Below are 18,105 nucleotides of genomic sequence, written 5' to 3' on the forward strand. Positions count from 1 at the left end.
TCGGTTACAAAAATGGAGAGGCTGAAGGAGCAAAAGGTAGAATGAAGGGTACTGAGGAACATAAGTTAAAGGGGTGGCAGCCATTGCCAGCACTGGTAGCAGAGGTGCACAGCTACGGCCAGGTCTTTAGTGGCTGAGGAGGGGCCTGCTGCACTCAGGCACTGCTGAAGACCACAGGTATGTACTTCCACTACCAGTGATTAGAGCAGTGGCTGCTGCTTCCTTCTCCCACCTTCTCGTCCCCTACTGGTGCCTACCACTGGTAGAGATTTAGTAGTTGGCCAGGGAATCTGGCAGTAGAAAGCAGAGTGTAGAAGGGAGAAATGGGGCTGAGAGACAACAAAGAAATATCCAGTAGAAGTAGAACCAAGAGAAATTGTTGATAGAGTCAATGCAATGTGGGGGATGGAAGGAAAGAAATCAAGATGGCTCCCAGCTTCTTTTGGCTTGAGCAGCTGAATGGATAATGGAGCCAAATGCTGACAGGGGACAAAAATTGTTTGGAGAGAAGATGACATTAAAATGCTATACCAGGCCGGTTGCTGAAACAAGGCAGTGTCGCCTTCAGCCTTCTTCAGCCTCAGCTGGGAATGTGGGCATCAGGAAACCAGAATTAATTTATCAGTGTTCTGAGCATCCAAAAATGACCATGGAAACGAGTAGCGATTTGGGGTTCAAATAAATTTTAGCAACTGGGTGAATTCACAAATACAGAATCTGCAGATACTGAGAATCAGCTGGACTCCTAAGTTCCTGGTCAGTGCCTGGGCCTTTCAGCTTCTCTGTCTCCAGCACATCCACCATCACTCTTCAGAGATCATCTTCAGATAGCTTTCACCAGGCTGCTCTCTCCAAGTTGCAAGTTACTGCTTTTTGGCTACTTGCTCTGTAACCCTAGGAAAAGTCACTTCACTTCTATGCTTAGTTAACCCAGCCATGAAACAGTTATAAAAACATGAACTTACTCTGTCCTGTGGATAAACATGTGAAAACATTAAGTGGGATGGGCACAGTGGTTCCCACCTGTAATCCCAGCACTTTGGGAGGCTGAGGTAGGAGGATCACTTAAGCCCAGGAGTTAAGAGACCAACCCGGGGAACAAAGCAAGACCATGTCTCTACAAAAAATAAAATAGCTGGGTATGGTTGTGCATTCCTGTGGTCCCAGCTACTTTGGATGTTGAAGCAGGAGAATCATTTAAGCCGAGGAGGTCAAGGTTACAGTGAGCTACGATTGCACCACTGCACTGAAGCCTAGGTGGCACAGTGAGACCCTGTCTACAAAATATAAAAAAAAATAGGTGCCAGTGCCATAAAATGTAAAATATAATATGTTACCAAGTATAAATTTTCACGTCGGCCTTTTAGACTTTCCATATGGCTACTCTCTCCCTACCCTAAGATCCTCACTTTTCCACAACTGTCCGATATGAGCTGCAAAACCAATCTGCTTGTCATGCGCTACACATGACTCATGAGTTCTCGTTTCAACTTTTAGGTAGGCGATTTTCCTTGCTGGAAGTGTCCCTCGCCTTCTCTTCTGATCCTAGGCTCTTGGCACTTCCAAGTAAACAAAATCAAACTTGAGCATATCTTCACTCCTTTAATCCTACTAAAATGTCAGTAGAGGAAACTAAGGAGACGTAAACCACCAAGGACAGATAATAGGAAAGAAAATAATGAGAGACCAGAGAGCAACCATTTTGGAAGATGAAGTGGTAACTGACTTAGCAGGAGAAAGGGAAAAAACCCCTGCAATCTAACTGCCTGTGGAGGACAGGGTCTAAGAGTCAGGAAGAAGTAAGCCACTTGACACTGCAGAACCCTGGAAAGGATCAGGAACAGAAAGTGCCAGATAATTCCAATATCAAGTGTGCAGGGTGGGGCTGAAAACAGGAGGTTGGTTGAAGGTTGATACAGGAAGCAGATCCCCAGAACCTACCCTCACTGTGCACCCACCTTAACAGAAAATGGGCACCTTTGAACTACGGAGGCTCGGACATGAGTCCTCAAGCAACTCTGAGGACAGAAGTAAGGGGCCGTGTTTAAATAAAAGGATTAAATAAAGGAATGAGTTTGCATCCAGCTCTCTTTCAGACTTATACTTCCAAAGGAGAATTCTGAAAGAGTCTATGTCCAGGAAATTGATCATGCAAAGAGGAAAGACCTACAGATACTGACAATTAGGATTTTTTAAGCAAATGTCCAGACCCTACCTACATGTCATCTTCCATATTTTATGTCTTACTCTTGTGTGTGCACACAAAATCATAAGCTACCATACAGAAGATAAGAAGGAAGTAGAGGACCCTTTTTTTTTTGAGACAGAGTCTTGCTCTGTCACCCAGGCTGGAGTGCAGTGGTGAGATCTTGCTCACTACAGTCTCCCTCCTCCTGGGCTCAGGTGATCTCCCACTTCAGCCTCCTGAGTAGCTCGGATTACAAGCATGTGCCACCATGCCCTTTTTGTTTGTTTTTTTGTTTTTTGTGTTTTAGTAGAGCTGGGGTTTCGCTATGTTGGCCAGGCTAGTCTTGAACTCCTAGCTTCAAGTGATCTGCCTGCCTTGGCTTCCCAAAGTGCTAAGAACAAGTGTGAGCTACCATGCCCATCGGGAAATAAAGGACTTAATAAACCAATTAGAGCTAACAGAAATACAAAACACTCTGCTTAACAACAACAGCATACAGATACTTCTTAAGTGCACATGGGATATTATTTAGGATAGACCATATGTTGGGTTACAAGTCCCAACAGATTTAAGAGATAGACATATAAAGTAGCTTCTCTGACTATACCAGGATGAAGTTAGAAATCAACAGCAGAAGGAAAACAGGAAAAATCACAAATTTGTGGAAAGCAATACACTTTTTTCTTTTTTTTTTTTGAGACAAAGTCTCACTCTGTCACCCAGGCTAAAGTGCAGTGCAACCTCTGCTTCTAGGTTCAAGCACTTCTGCCTCAGCCTCCCAAGTAGCTGGGATTACAGATGTGCACCACCATGCCCGGCTAATTTTTGTATTTTTAGTTTAGACAGAGTTTCATCATGTTGGTCAGGTTGGTCTTAAACTCCTGACCTCATCGTGATCCACCTGCTTCGGCCTCCCAAAGTGCTGGGATTACAGATGGGAGCCACCATGCCTGGCCAGCAATACACTCAATCAATAGGTCAAAGAAGAAGTCACAGGAGAAATTTAAAAATTAAAAACAAATAAGCCGGGCATGGTGGCTCATTCCTGCAGTTCCAGCACTTTGGGAGGCCAAGGTGGACAGATCACTTGAGGTCAGGAGTTCCACACCAGGCTGGGCAACATGGCAAAACCCTGACTCTACTAAAAATACAAAAATTAGCCAGATGTAGTGGTGCATGCCTGTAATCCCAGCTACTCAGGAGGCTGAGGCAGGAGAATTGCTTGGACCTGGGAGGTGGAGTTTGCAGTGAGCTGAGATCATGCCACTGTGCTCCAGAGACAGAGTAAGACTCCATCTCAAAAAGAAAAAAGAAAATTCGAAACAAATAAAAATGAAAGCACAATATACCAAAACTGATGAGATACAGCTAAAGCAGTGCTAAGAGGGAAATTTATGTGTAAATGTTTATGTTAAGAAAGAGCTCAAATAATCTACAACTTAAGGAACTTCTGCAAAACTGAAACAGACAAAAAACAAAATAATGAAACCCAAAGCTAGCAGAAGAAAGGAAATAATAAAGATTAAAACAGAATCTCGTGGTTTGAAAGCCAGCTCAGCAGCAGAACAATAGAACAGGTAGATTTCTAAGGTTTTTGACTCCAGTCCCTGGCATTTGGATGGCATTTCTGGACCCACTGGGGCCATTGGGAACTTGCCACCCTAAAGGGAAGGACATGAGCCTGTCTGGCTTCGACATCTGCTGACTGTACAGCTCCAGGCCCTAGAGTGAACACAGGCAGTAGTCACATAGTGGATACAAGGGCCTTAGGCGAGACTCAGTGCTGTCCTGGCTTCAGGTCTCACCCAGTGAAGTCCCAGTGGTAGTGGCCACAGAAGTTCTTGTGTCACCCAACCCCCAGCTCCAGGTAGCTCACCACACAGAGAAAGACACTCCATTTGTTTGGGAGAAAGTAAGACAGGCCGGGCGCGGTGGCTCACACCTGTAATCCCAGCACTTTGGGAGGCCGAGGCGGGTGGATCACAAGGTCAAGAGATCGAGACCATCCTGGTCAACATGGTGAAACCCCGTCTCTACTAAAAATACAAAAAATTAGCTGGGCATGGTGGCGCGTGCCTGTAATCCCAGCTACTCAGGAGGCTGAGGCAGGAGAATTGCCTGAACCCAGGAGGCGGAGGTTGCGGTGAGCCAAGATCGCGCCATTGCACTCCAGCCTGGGTAACAAGAGAGAAACTCCGTCTCAAAAAAAAAAAAAAAAAAAAAAGAAAGTAAGACAACAGGCGTCTCTGCCTGGTAATACAGATAATTCTGGATTTTATCTAACACTACCAAGGCAATATCTCTCTGAGTCAGCAAGAACCAGAGTGTTACTGAGCTTGGGGTGCTCCCTAATGCAGAGACTGCTTAGATCACATCAAGGTCCTTTTGAATACCTGGAAAGCCTTGCTAAGAAGGATGAGTATAAATAAGCCCAGACAGCAAAGACTTCAATAAATACCTGTCTCTTCAATTCCCAGACACTGACGGACATCTACAAGCATCAACACCATGTAGGAAGACATGAGGTCACCAAACAAACTAAATAAGGCACCAGGGACCTATCTTGGAGAGAGAGAAGAATGGGATCTTTCAGACAGAGAAGTCAAATAGCTGTTTTGAGGAAACTCAAATCAAGATAACACAAGGAATTCAGAATTCTATCAGATAAATTTAACAGATTGAAATAATTTAAAAGAAGCAGAAATTCTAGAGTTGAAAATGCAATTGACATACTGAAGAACGCATCAGAGTCTTTTTTTTTTTTTTTTTTTTTTTTTTGAGAAGGAGTTTCACTCTTGTTACCCAGGCTAGAGTGCAATGGTGCGATCTCCGCTCACCACAACCTCCGCCTCCTGGGTTCAGGCAATTCTCCTGCCTCAGCCTCCTGAGTAGCCGGGATTACAGGCACACACCACCATGCCCAGCTAATTTTTTGTATTTTTAGTAGAGACGGGGTTTCACCATGTTGACCAGGATGGTCTCGATCTCTTGACCTCGTGATCCACCCGCCTCAGCCTCCCAAAGTGCTGGGATTACAAGCTTGAGCCACCGCGCCCGGCCCGCATCAGAGTGTTTTTAAATTTTTTTTTGAGACAGGGTCTCACTCTGTTGTCTAGGCTGGAGTGCAGTGGTATGATCCTGAGACTCACTGCAACCTCCACCTCCTGGGTTCCAGCAGTTCTCATGCTGCAGGCTCCTAGGTAGCTGGGGTTACAGGCATGTGCCACTACACCTGGCTAATTTTCCGTAATTTTAGTAGAGACAGGGTTTTGCCATGTTTGCCAAGTTGGTCTGGAACTCCTGGCCTCAAGCGATCCATCTGTCCTGGCCTCGTAAAGTCCTGGAATTACAGGCGTGCGCCAACATATCTGGCCCATGCATGAGAGTCTTTTAATAGCAGAATTGATAAATCAGAAGAATTAGTGAATTTGAAGACAGGCTATTTGAAAATACACAGTCTGGGCTGCGCGTGGTAGCTCACGCCTATAATCCCAGCACTTTGGGAGGCTGAGGTGGGTGGATCACTTCAGGTCAGGAGTTCAAGACCAGCCTGACAAACATGGAGAAACCCCATCTCTACTAAAAATACAAATATTAGCTGGGCATGGTGGTAGGCACTTGTAGTCTTAGTTACTCGGGAGGCTGAGGCAGGAGAATCACTGAACCCAGCAAGTGGAGGTTGCAGTGAGCTGAGATCACGCCATTGCACTCCAGCCTGGGTGACAGAGTGAGACTCCATCTCAAAAAAAAAGAAAATACAGCCGAGCACAGTGATTCATGCCTGTAATCCCAGCACTTTGGGAGGCCAAGGTGGGCGGATCACGAGGTCAAGAGATCGAGACCTTCCTGGCCAACATGGTGAAACCCCATCTCTACTAAAAATACAAAAATTAGCTGGTTATGGTGGCACGCCCCTCTGGTCCCAGCTACTCGGGAAGCTAAAGCGGAAGAATCACTTGAACCCAGGAGGCAGAGGTTGCAGTGAGCCGAGACTGCACCACTGCACTCCAGCCTGGCGACAGAGCAAGACTCTGTCTCAAAAAAAAAAAAAAAAAAAAAAAAGAAAAGAAAAGAAAATACACAGAGGAGATGAAAGATGAAAGAAAATAATAAAGGATGAGGCACACCTATAAGATCTAGAAAATTGCCTCCAAAGGGCAAATCTAGAGTTACTGGTCTTAAAGAGGAGATAGAGAAAGATGGGGTAGAAAGTTTATTCAAAGGGATAACAGAGAACTTCCCAAGCCTAGAGAAAGATGTCAATATCCAAGTACAAGATTATAGAACATAAGCAGATTTAACCCAAAGAAGACTACCTCAAGGCATTTAATAATCAAACTCCCAAAGGTCAAGGATAAGGAAAGGATCCTAAAAGCAGTGTTTCCATTGTGTGTTTTTTAATTTGGGGTTACCATGAGGCTTGCAAATACCATCTTGTTTTGTTTTGAGACGGTGTCTCATTCTGTCACCCAGGCTGGAGTGCAGTGGCACAATCTCAGCTCACTGCAACCTCTGCCTCCTGGGTTTAAGTGATTCTCCTGCCTCAGCCTGCTGAATAGCTGGGACTACAAGCATGCGCCACCACGCCCAGCTAATTTTTGTATTTTTAGCAGAGATGGGGTTTCACCATATTGGCCAGGATGGTCACTAACTCCCAACCTCGTGATCTACCCACCTCGGCTTCCCACAGTGCTGGGAATACAGGTGTGACCAACTGCGCCCTGGCCCCAATTTTTTATTTTTAAATCACAGCCCATTGACAAAGCCGATGAAAACTTAGAGTGGGGAAAGAAAGCCCTCCACAATAAATGGTACTGCGAAAATGGGATAGCCACCTGCAGAAGAATGAAACTGGACCCCTGTCTCTCACTACATATCAAAATCAACTCAAAACAGATTAAAGACTGAAACATAAGACCTGAATTTATAAAAAATACCAGAAGAAACCCTAGGGAAAACTCTCCTGGACATTGGTCTAGGCAAAACATTTACAACCAAGACCTCAAAAGCACAGCAATAAAAACAAAAATAGACAAATGGGTCTTAATTAAAGTAAAAAGCTTCTGCACAGCAAAAGAAATAACAAACAGAGTGAAGAGACAATCTGTTGAATGGGAGAAAATATTCACAAACTATTCATCCAACGGGATTAATATCCAGAATATACAAGGAATTCAAACAACTCAACAGGAAAAGAAACCAAATAATCCCATTAAAAAGTTGGCAAAAGAGACATTTCCCTTTTTTTTTTTTTTTTCCTGAGACAGCCTTACTCTGTCAGCCAGGCTGGAGTACCGTGGCATGATCTCAACTCACTGCAACCTCAGCCTCCCAAGTAGCTGGGATTGCAGGTATGTGCTACCACGCTCAACTATTTTTTGTATGTTTAGTAGAGATGGGGTTTTGCTGTGTTGGCCAAGCTGGCGTCAAACTTCTGACTGCAAGTGATCCACCTGCCTTGACCTCCCAAAGTGCTCGGATTATAGGTGTGAGCCACCACACCCAGCTGACATTTCTCAAAAGAAGACATACAAATGGCTAACAGGTATAGGAGAAAATGCTCAACATGACTAATCATCAGAGAAATGCAAATCAAAACCACAATGAGATACAAGCTTACCCCAATCAGAATGGCTATTACTAAAAAGACAAATAATTACAGGTATCAATGAGGATGGGGAGAAAAGGGGACTCTTACAGTCTTATATTGGTGGGAATGTAGAATAGTACAACCACTATGGAAAACTGTATGGAGATTCTCTCTTTTCTTTGGAGACAGGGTCTCACTCTGTGGCCCAGGCTGGAGCGCAGTAGTGCAATCTGTCACAAAACTTCTGCCTCCTGGGCTCAAGTGATCCTCTTGCCTCAGCCTCCCAAGTAACTGGCACTACAGGTACACCCACCACGCCCACCTAATTTTTGTGTTTTTGTAGAGATGGGGTCTCACCGTGTTGCCCAGGCTGGTCTTGAACTCCTGGGTTCAAGCAATCCACCTGCCTTGGCTTCCCAAAGTGCTATGATTACAGGTATGAGTCACCATGCTCACCACAACCTCTGACTCCCTGGTTCAAGCGATTCTCTTGCTTCAGCCTCCCAAGTAGCTGGGATTACAGGTACACACCACCAAACCCAGCTGATTTTTGTATCTTTAGTAGAGTCGGGTTTCACCTTGTTGACCAGGATGGTCTTGACCTCCTGACCTTGTGATCTGCCTGCCTTGGCTTCCCAAAGTGCTGGGATTACAGGCATGAGCCACCGCACCTGGTCCCCCTAAAATCTTTTTAATTCGCTGAGCACAATGGCACACACCTGTAGTTCCAGCTATTCACAAGGCTGAGGTGGGAGGATCCCTTGAACACAGGAGCTCAAGGCTGCAGTGAGGTATGATTGCACTACTGCACTCCAGCCTGAGTGATAGAGCAAGACACACACACACGTGCTCTCTCTCTCTCTCTCTATATATATATATATATACGTATACACATACATACATATGGATTTAACAAAATTTCACATGAACCTCATTATTTTGTGCTAAAAAAAAAAAATCACAGCCCAGTCTAAGCTTTCTGTTCCCGTGGGCAAGACGAAGGGGCTCAGCATATCTTAGCCCACTCTTGAGGTGGGAAGCAGCAGCTGGACCGAGTGGAATCAGATGCTGGTTATAGCTAAGAACCCCACTTGGCACTCCTGAAATAGAAAATGCTAATCCTGCCATTGGGAACAGTGTAATTAAAGAAATGTTACTTACTTTTCTGAAGAAAGTTTGGTAATATCAGAGTTGGGTGGTGGGTATATAGGTGCTGGCTGTATTTTTTCCACTGTCAGACTGGAAAACTTTGTTTAAAAAACATATTAGAAGAAGGCTGGGCATAGTGGCTCACACCCGTAATCCCAGCATGTTGGAAGGCCGAAGTGGGCAAATCACTTGAGGTCAGGAGTTTGAGACCATTCTGGCCAACATGGTAAAACCCCATCTCTACTAAAAATATAAAAATTAGCTGGGTGTGGTTGGTGCTTATAGTCCCAGCTATACTCAGGAGGCTGAGGCAGGAGAATTGCTGGAATCTAGGAGGTAGCGGTTGCAGTGAGCCAAGATCACGCCACTGCACTCCAGCCTGAGCGACAGAGACTCTGTCTCAAAAAAAAAAAAAAAAAAACCACACACAAAACATAGAAATGAAGCAGAGATATGTAAATTCATTCAGTCAAGTTTATTAAACTTACTGTGTGCTCAGCACTGTCCTAGGCAGTAACATGAAAAACATTACAAAAGAATATCTCAACAAGGGAAAAATATATTCTGTACTATATTAATTTCCAATCATTTACATGTTGTGTTTTAAAGTGTTCTTAGGTCATTTTGGGGTATGTGGTCTCCTCCTTTCTCCACATCCCCCTAAAGCTTCCAGCACTGTTGAATTATGTGCCTGTGGTGACCATCCCCCAGGAAGGGCAGCTTCCTGCCGATGGGGCAACCAGGGGTTGATCAGGGCTGGGGTCCCATGGTGGAGGAGACAAGCTGAGAGGGAAACCATCAATCCCGAGAGCTCAGGACACTCACAGTGAATCACAGAAGGCCAAACTTGGGGAAGCCACAAAGAAAGAGGGCTCTGGGCCCCTCACTCACCCCCTCCCCTAGGGGATGTGCTTAAAGTGCTAACACCGTATGAAAATGATGCATAGCTACAAGCTGTCCTGGGTGCTACTGGACTAATCACCTCCCTCTTCCTCCCTGACTTGTGCTAATACTGGGCGAGGCACAGGCCAATAGAAAAGTCTAGTGCCCAGTGAAGAAGCAGAGAAGGTCCAACAAATAACCTAGAATTCCCAAGAAGAGGTGGGGACAGAAAGGACAGAGAAGGGCAGAGAGGTATGCAGCAAAAAGGACTCGTTTGTGCTTGGCCAGTGCCCCTGGACCAGGGGTTGGTTTCTGTGCAAAGGACAGTTTGGTTCTACACAGCTAGCAGGGTCCTAAATTTTACCTGAGGGTACATAGCATAGGAAGGAGGAAAATCCATGCAGGGCCCTTGTGGGGCATACAGCAGGCCATGCCACACGTGGATGCTGGATGACATCTGAACACCCCTGGCCAAAGAGCTCCCTGTGGAAGGGCCCAGTCATCGCATGCAGGCCCCACCCTGAGTCAGCATGAGGGGCTTAGGTCCAACTGGCAGCCTTGCCAAAGATACCTGTCCCCCTGTGGGTTAGAGCCCAGTGAAATGTATCATGTGCATGACAGAGGGCACCACAGCTAGGAGGGCAAGCAAAAGTGGCAGTGGCATGACCTGTTCACACTGGCAACATAGCTAGGCAGAGGATGCCGTGGAGGAATGGAAGGGTGTCCGGAGGCCAAGAGAACATCCTTGTCTCAGAGCCAGATCTCATCGCTGCTCACACTGGACACTCGATAGATATAGCCCAACATTGGGAGGCGGATGAAACCTGCGGGATCAAAGCCCAGGGGACTCAGTAACGCTTGTTCCTTGGAAGCTGGGAGAGCCCTCTCTGCCCCCTGGGCACTTAGAGGCCTCTGGCGTAAGCACAGGGCTGGGGAGCAGAGGAGGGCGGTAGGCCATTCCCCAGTACCTCGGCTGGTAAGGAGGCCACCAGGCTCCGGGTCCAGAAGCTCTGGCCGGCTGTTGTTCTGAGCCATCTGCCGGTCTGCTGGCTTCACTGCTGGGTGACAAAGAGGGCAGTGTTGAGGATGAGGAGTGTGCCTGATAGGGCCTTGCCCCTCCCAAGCACCAAGCTCTCTTTTTCTCAGAAGCACTTCTGAAGATTAAGCAGGGGCCAATAGCAGGCTCCTAGATATACCTCTGGAATCTGGAGTGAGGTCATTGAGCTGAAGGTTGGATGGGAGGGACATGTTCTCCCGTGGCAGGCGCACGTTGTTCAGTTTCAGGTTGTTGGAGTCACTACAGGGAGGACAAAGTCGGAATGGATATGCACCCTGGCACAGGCACTCACCAGAAACCCCAGGCTCTCTCCTGTCCCCATCCTGCCAATATGCTCTTACCACAGCCCCTCATACTTCTGGCCCTATCTTCCCAAACCCAGATGGGAGCCAGAGGCCTGGACCCCTCCTCAGAAGGGATGCTGAGAACAGAATGGCTGGGTCTGCCAGAGAGGCAGCATTTGGTGGTGATTATGAGGCTTGTCTGCCCAGCCCCAGGAAGAGTTACCTTGATATCAGAGATGGGCGCCGGGAGGGGCCTGCGGAGAAAGAAGCCATATCTCTAATTCTCAACGTACCCTCCCACACTGGGCTCTCCTCCTCCTACCCTTTCAGACCCAGGACTCTCAGGGAAAAGGGTCTCTTAAATGCCCTACCCATGGCCACACCCTGGAAGTGCTCTGCCACGGTCAGAGACGACTGGTTCTGCCCAGGCTGTTGTCAGCCTGACCTATCGCCACTCCTCCAGCCACCCTCTGCCCCCAGTGTCCCTGGCCTACCTTTGGTCTTCTTCTCTTTCCTGCAGACCAGGCAGGCCACCAAAGTGCTGAACCCCACGAGGGTGCTCAGGGCAAGCCCAGCAGCCACAACAATGCCCACCAGTGGCACTTCCACCCGGGTAGCCAGGAGCCCTGAAGGACGTCCTCTGGTTAGGTCCCAACTGGGCAGTGCCCCCAGCCCCAACATGCCATAGGTACTACTCTGCCCTCCTTGCCCAGGGTGACTAGGGACAGCTCATCCACAAGACCCACCCACAGGGCAACAAGTACTCCCATTTCTAAATGGGGATGGGACCCCTGCGACCACCTGAGGCTTTGCTAGGCCAGTTGCTGCGCATGCTCACCTGGGGCTGGAAGCGAGGCACTGGTGACACCCACGTCATTGGTGGCCACCACCGAGAGGTTGTGTGCCAGGCTGCGGAGCTGCAGCTGCACCGTGTGGTTAGTGAGCCAGGGATAGTTCTGTGCATCCAGCACCAGGAAGTCAGAGGTGTTGACAGTCACTGGCCCATCCTGGTCGATCCAGGTGACATTGGCAGGCGGGTTGGCACGCACCAGGGCAAACAGGACAACTAGGAGGCCTGGGCCCTGAGCTTCCTGGTACTTGGCGCCGACTTGGGCAATCTCTGGCTTGACTGGTGCAAAGCAGAGGCCAACATGCTCTTACCACAGCCCCTCATACGACTGGCCCTACCTTCCCAAACCCAGATGGGGGCCAGGGGCCTGGGCCCCTCCTCAGAGGGGATGCTGAGAACAGAATGGCTGGGTCTACCAGAGAGGCAGCATTTCATGGTGATTATAAGTGTAATTAGAGCCAAAAGCCCGGATGTGAATCCTGGCTCTGCTTCTTACCAGCGGGACCATCACCCTAGGTGGACCACTTAACCTCTTTGTGCCTCAGTTTTCTCCTTTGTAAAATGGTGACAATAGTAATGACCTCATGGGATTATTCAGACGATAAAATGAGTTCATATTTGCAAAGTGCTTAAGTGTTTGCTAAATGTCCTGTGGACCACCTGCCTGGTGGCTGCTGGGGGCCCCTTGACAGAGAACCGCTCTCCCTGTCCACCTCAGGGGCACTTACATTGCACATTGAGGATGACAGAGGCGTTGGCTGACCGGCCACTGCTGGGGTCCTGCAGGGAGCAGTTGAGCTCATGCTGGGCCCGCTGGGCAGTGACAGTGAAGGTGCTGGTGCCTCCAGAGAAGGCCTCTCCACCCACACTCAGCAGTCTTGAGGTGCTGGCCTCTTGCAGCTGTCCATCCAGATACCAGGCCAATCTAGGGGTGCCAGGCCCCCCTGCCACCCGGCAGGTGAAGGCGTGGCGTTCATTCTCCCGAAGTGCCCGCTCAGCCCAGGTCTGACCATCTATTTGTGGCGCCAACTCCCCCCAACCTGGAACACAGCAGGGGCCTCTGGGAAGGGCTGGGGCAGGGCTGGTACTGTGCTGTGACCAGGAGGAGGTCCAGTGAGAGGAGCAGCAGGCCAAGGGAAAGGGCACCTGAGTCCTTTCACCAGGGACTGACTGGTTGGAGGTAGGGTAGGTGGGTGAGGGTAATAGGGGCTCCAGAGCCTGGGGCCGGAGTGGGTACCCAAACAGAAGTGCAGACAAAGAGAGGAGAAAGGGGGCTCTGGCCTCCAGAAGCACTTGGTCAACGACTGAACAGGGGTGTACCTGAGCTCAGAAGGGCTGGCAGAAGCAGCAGTGTGTGCAGGAGGGTGGCTGGGCCTGGAGGCAGCGCCATGGTGGCCCGGGCCTGGGCCCCAGGCTGCTGAGAGAAGGGGTCGGGTCTCCGTGTCAGCCAGGTGAGAGTGGGCAGGCCTAGCAATTTCTCCAGAATTTACTCTCCAGAAACAAAAAGAACCATGCACGGAGACACAAATGTAGACCGGCTCCCAGTGGCGAAGGCGCGGACACGAACGGCAAAGCCCAAAGGCACAGATCCACTCAGCAGATACCTGGATACCCTGCAGGCGCAGAACCGAGCACCGACTCCAGGCTACAAACAGGCCCCCGCCCGCAGATCCACAGAAGCAACGAGCATCTGTGCAACCGCACCTTGCACGCACGGACACTCACACACATACACACACATACACTCGGTCTTCACGCGCCCCTCCCCCAAAGGGATTGCTTTTCCCTTTCCCATCCTCTCTTCTGCTCCGCTAGGTTCTCTCTCCCATCCCTCGCCCTACGCCCCCTTTCTTGATGTTGGTGGCTCTGGTGAATGTGAGCGGAAGAGGAAGGGGTGAGGGGAGGGCGGGGTCGCCGAGCATCCCGCCCCCATCCCCCACCACCCCCCACCACCCTCCACCACCCCCCACCACCCCCAGCCACCAGGGCGGCTCACCTGGCTCCCTCCCTGAGCGCCGCCGGAGCAACTGCTCAGGTCTGATGAGCACCGCAGTCCGCTGCAGGGGCGAGGGCTGCGCCAGGCAGGGCCAATCGATGCCCGACCACCAGCCCCCACAGGCCCTCCTCCGGCAGGTGGGCGGCCGCGGTTCACCACCCCCCTGGCGGGTCCCTAGTCCGTACCAAGGGCCCCCAGCGCAGAGTCCCCCCCCAGTGCCCTTCTCGCCGGGCGCACGCAGGACGCAGGAGCAGGCAGAGTTGGTGAGGCCCGACGACTTTATTGGTTCAGGGCCCCCCTCCCCGTCCCCTCGCCCCCAGACGCCGGAGCTCAGCGGCCGTTGAGGGGGCGGCGCAGCTGCCCCATCATGTCGGCCAGCATGCGGTTGCACAGCGCGGCGTAGGGGTTGAGCAGCACCAGCTGGCGCCGCGCGAAGGGGCTGCCCAACCGCGCTGCCCGCTCGAAGTCCCTGCGGGCGTCGTCGTCCCGGCCCTGCAGCCGCGCCAGGAGTCCGCGCTGCACAAAGCTCTGGCGGGCGGCGCGTCCCCGGCCGCCGCTCAGCTCCACCGCGCGCTCCAGGTCCTCCAGGGCGCCTGCGGGACCGACAGGGCGGGCGGAGCGGTGGTCAGAGGCGTCCGGGGCGGCTTAGCCGGAGCCCCCGCCCCTCTGCGGCCGCACCTGCCGCCGTGGTTCTTGCGGCTCCCGGGCGGGGCCGTTTACAACCCGCCTCGCACCTGCTAGAGGTGCAGACTGTTACACCCATTACACAGATGAAGACTGTAGAAGAATTGAGAGGACTTGCCCGGGGCAGTACAACCAGGCCACTTAGTGGCAGAGTTGGGACTGAAGTACAGGTCTCGTCTTGTTCATATTATTTTCCACCGCTAATACACGAAAACATGAACGTTGCAGGATTCTGAATGGTCACTAAGTTTATGAGTCTGACCCACTGCTCGGGCAAGTAGCAGCCAGTTTATTCCACACCTGTTATTAAGCATCCACTGTGTCAGGTGACTGATTCTGAATGTCAGGGTCCAAAAAAATGATCTCTGCAGGCATTTCTTACAAGTACAATCAAGTCAAATTCTCACTGTTTTCCTTTTGAGGGCCTTTTTTTCTATTGCTTGCGTTAGAACACCTCTCTTCTCTATTTCCTGGACTAATTGCCTTTCATCATTCTTTGGTTATCTCCATGTATCTAATATCCTTGGTGCTGGAGCCAGAGCTGGCGTGCACCATTTTTATTTTGATTATCATAAATTACTTGGGTTGGGCCTCAGAACTCTGAACTCAGAACTTCAGGCAGTCAGCCACCTTCTGTAAGTCCACCAGGTGCCTTCATTCCAGGCTCTGCTTCAATTCACTCATGTTCTCTAGTCTTCTAAAGAGCCTGAGCCTCTGGAGAAGCTCTCAGGTTGCAGTACTCCTTGGTTTCCCACAGAGAAGCTAGTCTGGAGGAATCTCCAGTTGGAATCACCTCTGCATCTCTCTGGGGCCGTCTTCAGCGATCTGGGGCAGATAAGCCTGGAAAGGGGCTCTTGGGAGGTCTCCATTGTTCCTGGAGTGGACTCAAAACTCCCCAGCCTGGGATTGCTGGTCTTGGGAGCACCTGTATCAACACTGCTCCTAACAGTCAAGTAGTACTAGGTTTCCTTAGTTTATACCTTCCTGTCAGCCTGATCTTTGGTCCCCAGCATGGTCCCGTTGTCTCCACTTAATTAGAATAAACTGAATGCAGCAGGAGTTTGATCCAGTCACTCCCCTGTTAAAACTCTAGTGGTCCCCCATGTTTTCAAGACGCACAGTCTTAGCCTAACACTCCCAAGGTGTGGATCAGACTCTTGCCCACAGCTCCAGGCTCAGCTTGCTGTCCTTCTTCCACTCCCTGCTCCAGCCAGCCTGAAGACCTGAAGTTCTCTGTACCTGTGTCTGCTTTTTGGACCTCTACAGACTACCTTCTCCACTCACCAGCTAACTCCTACTCATACTTGAAAACTCACTCTTCAGGAATGGGTCCCACACTGACCCCTCTCACACATATTAGGCTGGTCTCAGAATTATGTGTCTGTTCTGCCCCCTGGACTGGGAGCTTTTTGAGGAGCAGTATCATGTGGGGATTAAGAGCCCTACCACCTGTTTCACATCCCAGCTCCACTACTAACTGTATGATAGTGGGCAAATTACTTAGCCTCTCCATGCTTGTTTCTTCATCTGTAAACCGGGGTAACAATAGTATATACTTTTTAGGGTTGTTGTGAGGATTGATTTACTATAGTTTATATGTAAAGTGCTTAATGTCTGGTACAGTGACTGCTATATAAATGTTGGCAATCAACATACCTTTTATCTCAGTGTCTTCAGCACCAGCCTGCTACCACAGAGTAGGCTCTCATTAAATGTTCCTTAATCAATGGAATGCAGTCTCTTTTGAATTTCACAATAGCCCCATTAGATTAGCAGGGCCCCTGTTACATCTCCTACCTTATAGGTAAGAAGACAGGCTCCAAGGAGTTTAGCAAGGCCACCCCAGCCCCACAGCTACTTCATGTCTGGTCTGTGCTCTCCCTTGAACCCTTTTGCAGAGGATACAGGGCATCTCCCCTTACCTGCCACGTCTCCCTGGAGTCGCCTGGCCTGGGCACGGTTGTTGTAGGCTGAAGCCCTCTCAGGCAGCAGGCAGATGGCTTGGCCAAACCTCTGCAGAGCTGTGCTGAGGTCCCCAGCCTCTGCTGCCATCACCCCCTGTAGCTCCAGGGCCTTGGACTGCTCCAGCTGTGCTTGAGGGAAAACTTCATCTGGGCCAGGGAAGGAGCCATGAAGGGCCAGGTGTGCAGTTGGTAGCAAGAAGAAAAAGCCACCTCAGGCTTTGGAATTCTGAGATCTGAGCCAGAGCTGACTGGGTATGGGTTACAGCAGTGGTCAGTTGCAGTGTTTGGGGTATGGGGGAGATTGGGTCGCTAAGGCCGGGAGCTACCATTGCCTGAGTTCCAAGGGGCCTTAGTTGGCTCCCCATTGCCAAGAGAATGAAGCCAACTCCTCAACTTATTAAAGAACTTGTTCAAGGTCACACAGGCCACACAAGCAGAGCTTGGATGTGAACCCAGGTCGTTCTGGCTTTTGTCTGCATTTTGCTCTACTACACCGCCCCTCATGCAAAGGCCACCATGATACTCCCAGATCATGGACATCACTTCTGATGTAGCCCTTAGCATTTTAGCCTGAGTTAGTAAGGCGTAGGCTTTACTCCTCTAGAAACAAAGGATATTGAAAATTCCTTAATTAAGGGCTAATGGAAAAGGCAGTGAACGCACTCACTCTGCGGAAGAGTTAGCTTGGAGCTTGGCTTGTGACAGTGTTTAACAGATTCTGGTTGTGGTTGCCATATTGGAACCACTCAACTGAGCCACCATGCCCTGCCATATTTTGGTCTTCTGGGTAGGGGTGGTGGTGGTATTCTCTGTTATGACAAAAAATGTGAGAGTTTAACATCATCTGGCAGTTAAGCCTGGATCATACAATCAATTAAGTGGTAAGTTCAGAGGCATAGGAGCTGACGGATTGAGAGACAAACCCTAGCTTACTCCACTTGGCAGGATGTCTCTTACCAAATCATCAGTGCACTTAGGAGCAGCTAACCTCTCTGATTCCAATCTCAATAATAATCCAAGGGTCATGGAACAAGGGGCCCTATAAGATCACCTCCCTCTGCTACCTTGGAAGGCCAGCAGGCCAGCCTATGTGCAGAGCTACGCTCCAGGTCAAATGCTCACCTTCTTCTAGTTCTTCCTTTTCTGCTTCCTCCCCCAGCTCCAATCCAACAATGTCTCCAAATGGGGTGTCAGGGTTGAAGATGGCCTGCAGCACTGCCTGATCATTTGGAGTCCCCATGGTGCTCAACTCCAAAAATCCCAAAAGATGACTCCGGATGAGAGAATAGGGAGGACAGTGGTAGGGGTGGAGCCTCCGGCAGGAAGTTGATCTAAAAGGATGAAAACCACCCCTTCATGAGGAATCTCCCTTTCTGGGCCGTAGCATTTGCTCAACCTGTGGCCTGGAGGGTTGACTCTGGCTTGGCAGAATATTTAGTTATTTCTCAACTGCCCCTGCCC

General features: G+C 49.8%; 2 protein-coding genes across 8 annotated transcripts; both read right to left on the reverse strand.

Moving 5' to 3' along the window:
• Window positions 1–9,383: 9,383 nt before the first annotated feature.
• Window positions 9,384–14,192, reverse strand: TMEM25 (transmembrane protein 25). 7 transcript variants are annotated; one of them, XM_032285328.1, is made up of 9 exons: window positions 13,997–14,192; window positions 13,321–13,414; window positions 12,729–13,040; window positions 11,989–12,279; window positions 11,645–11,776; window positions 11,374–11,404; window positions 11,006–11,106; window positions 10,778–10,867; window positions 9,384–10,633 (listed from the first exon to the last, which is right to left on the reverse strand). In XM_032285328.1, exons 2-9 carry the CDS (start codon window positions 13,388–13,390, stop codon window positions 10,560–10,562), a joined length of 1,101 nt encoding a protein of 366 aa, XP_032141219.1. In that variant the 5' UTR covers window positions 13,391–13,414; window positions 13,997–14,192; the 3' UTR covers window positions 9,384–10,559. The 7 variants fall into 7 exon arrangements, with proteins under 7 accessions (XP_032141219.1, XP_032141221.1, XP_032141218.1 ...); XM_032285330.1 differs by having other exon boundaries at window positions 10,778–10,864; window positions 13,321–13,417; window positions 13,997–14,138; XM_032285327.1 differs by having other exon boundaries at window positions 13,321–13,417; window positions 13,997–14,124.
• A 64-nt stretch (window positions 14,193–14,256) lies between these two features.
• TTC36 (tetratricopeptide repeat domain 36) lies at window positions 14,257–18,087 on the reverse strand. The gene is made up of 3 exons (XM_032285335.1): window positions 17,767–18,087; window positions 16,603–16,791; window positions 14,257–14,589 (listed from the first exon to the last, which is right to left on the reverse strand). Exons 1-3 carry the CDS (start codon window positions 17,882–17,884, stop codon window positions 14,327–14,329), a joined length of 570 nt encoding a protein of 189 aa, XP_032141226.1. The 5' UTR covers window positions 17,885–18,087; the 3' UTR covers window positions 14,257–14,326.
• Window positions 18,088–18,105: the final 18 nt, after the last annotated feature.

Source organism: Sapajus apella, unplaced genomic scaffold (genome assembly GCF_009761245.1).
Source record: "Sapajus apella isolate SASKATOON/1434 unplaced genomic scaffold, GSC_monkey_1.0 scaffold16, whole genome shotgun sequence".
NCBI lineage: Eukaryota > Metazoa > Chordata > Mammalia > Primates > Cebidae > Sapajus > Sapajus apella.

What these genes read in the sequence shown, in the direction of transcription:
- TMEM25 (XM_032285328.1), bottom strand. Translation starts at nt 13,390, where the DNA reads ATGGCGCTGCCTCCAGGCCCAGCCACCCTCCTGCACACACTGCTGCTT. An exon ending in TGCCTCGCTTCCAGCCCCAG is followed by an intron (nt 11,777 to 11,988) that starts GTGAGCATGCGC and finishes GACGTCCTTCAG; the next exon opens with GGCTCCTGGCTACCCGGGTG. An exon ending in GAAAGAGAAGAAGACCAAAG is followed by an intron (nt 11,405 to 11,644) that starts GTAGGCCAGGGA and finishes CTTTCTCCGCAG; the next exon opens with GCCCCTCCCGGCGCCCATCT.
- TTC36 (XM_032285335.1), bottom strand. Translation starts at nt 17,884, where the DNA reads ATGGGGACTCCAAATGATCAGGCAGTGCTGCAGGCCATCTTCAACCCT. An exon ending in AAAGGAAGAACTAGAAGAAG is followed by an intron (nt 16,792 to 17,766) that starts GTGAGCATTTGA and finishes TCCCTGGCCCAG; the next exon opens with ATGAAGTTTTCCCTCAAGCA. An exon ending in ACTCCAGGGAGACGTGGCAG is followed by an intron (nt 14,590 to 16,602) that starts GTAAGGGGAGAT and finishes TCGGTCCCGCAG; the next exon opens with GCGCCCTGGAGGACCTGGAG.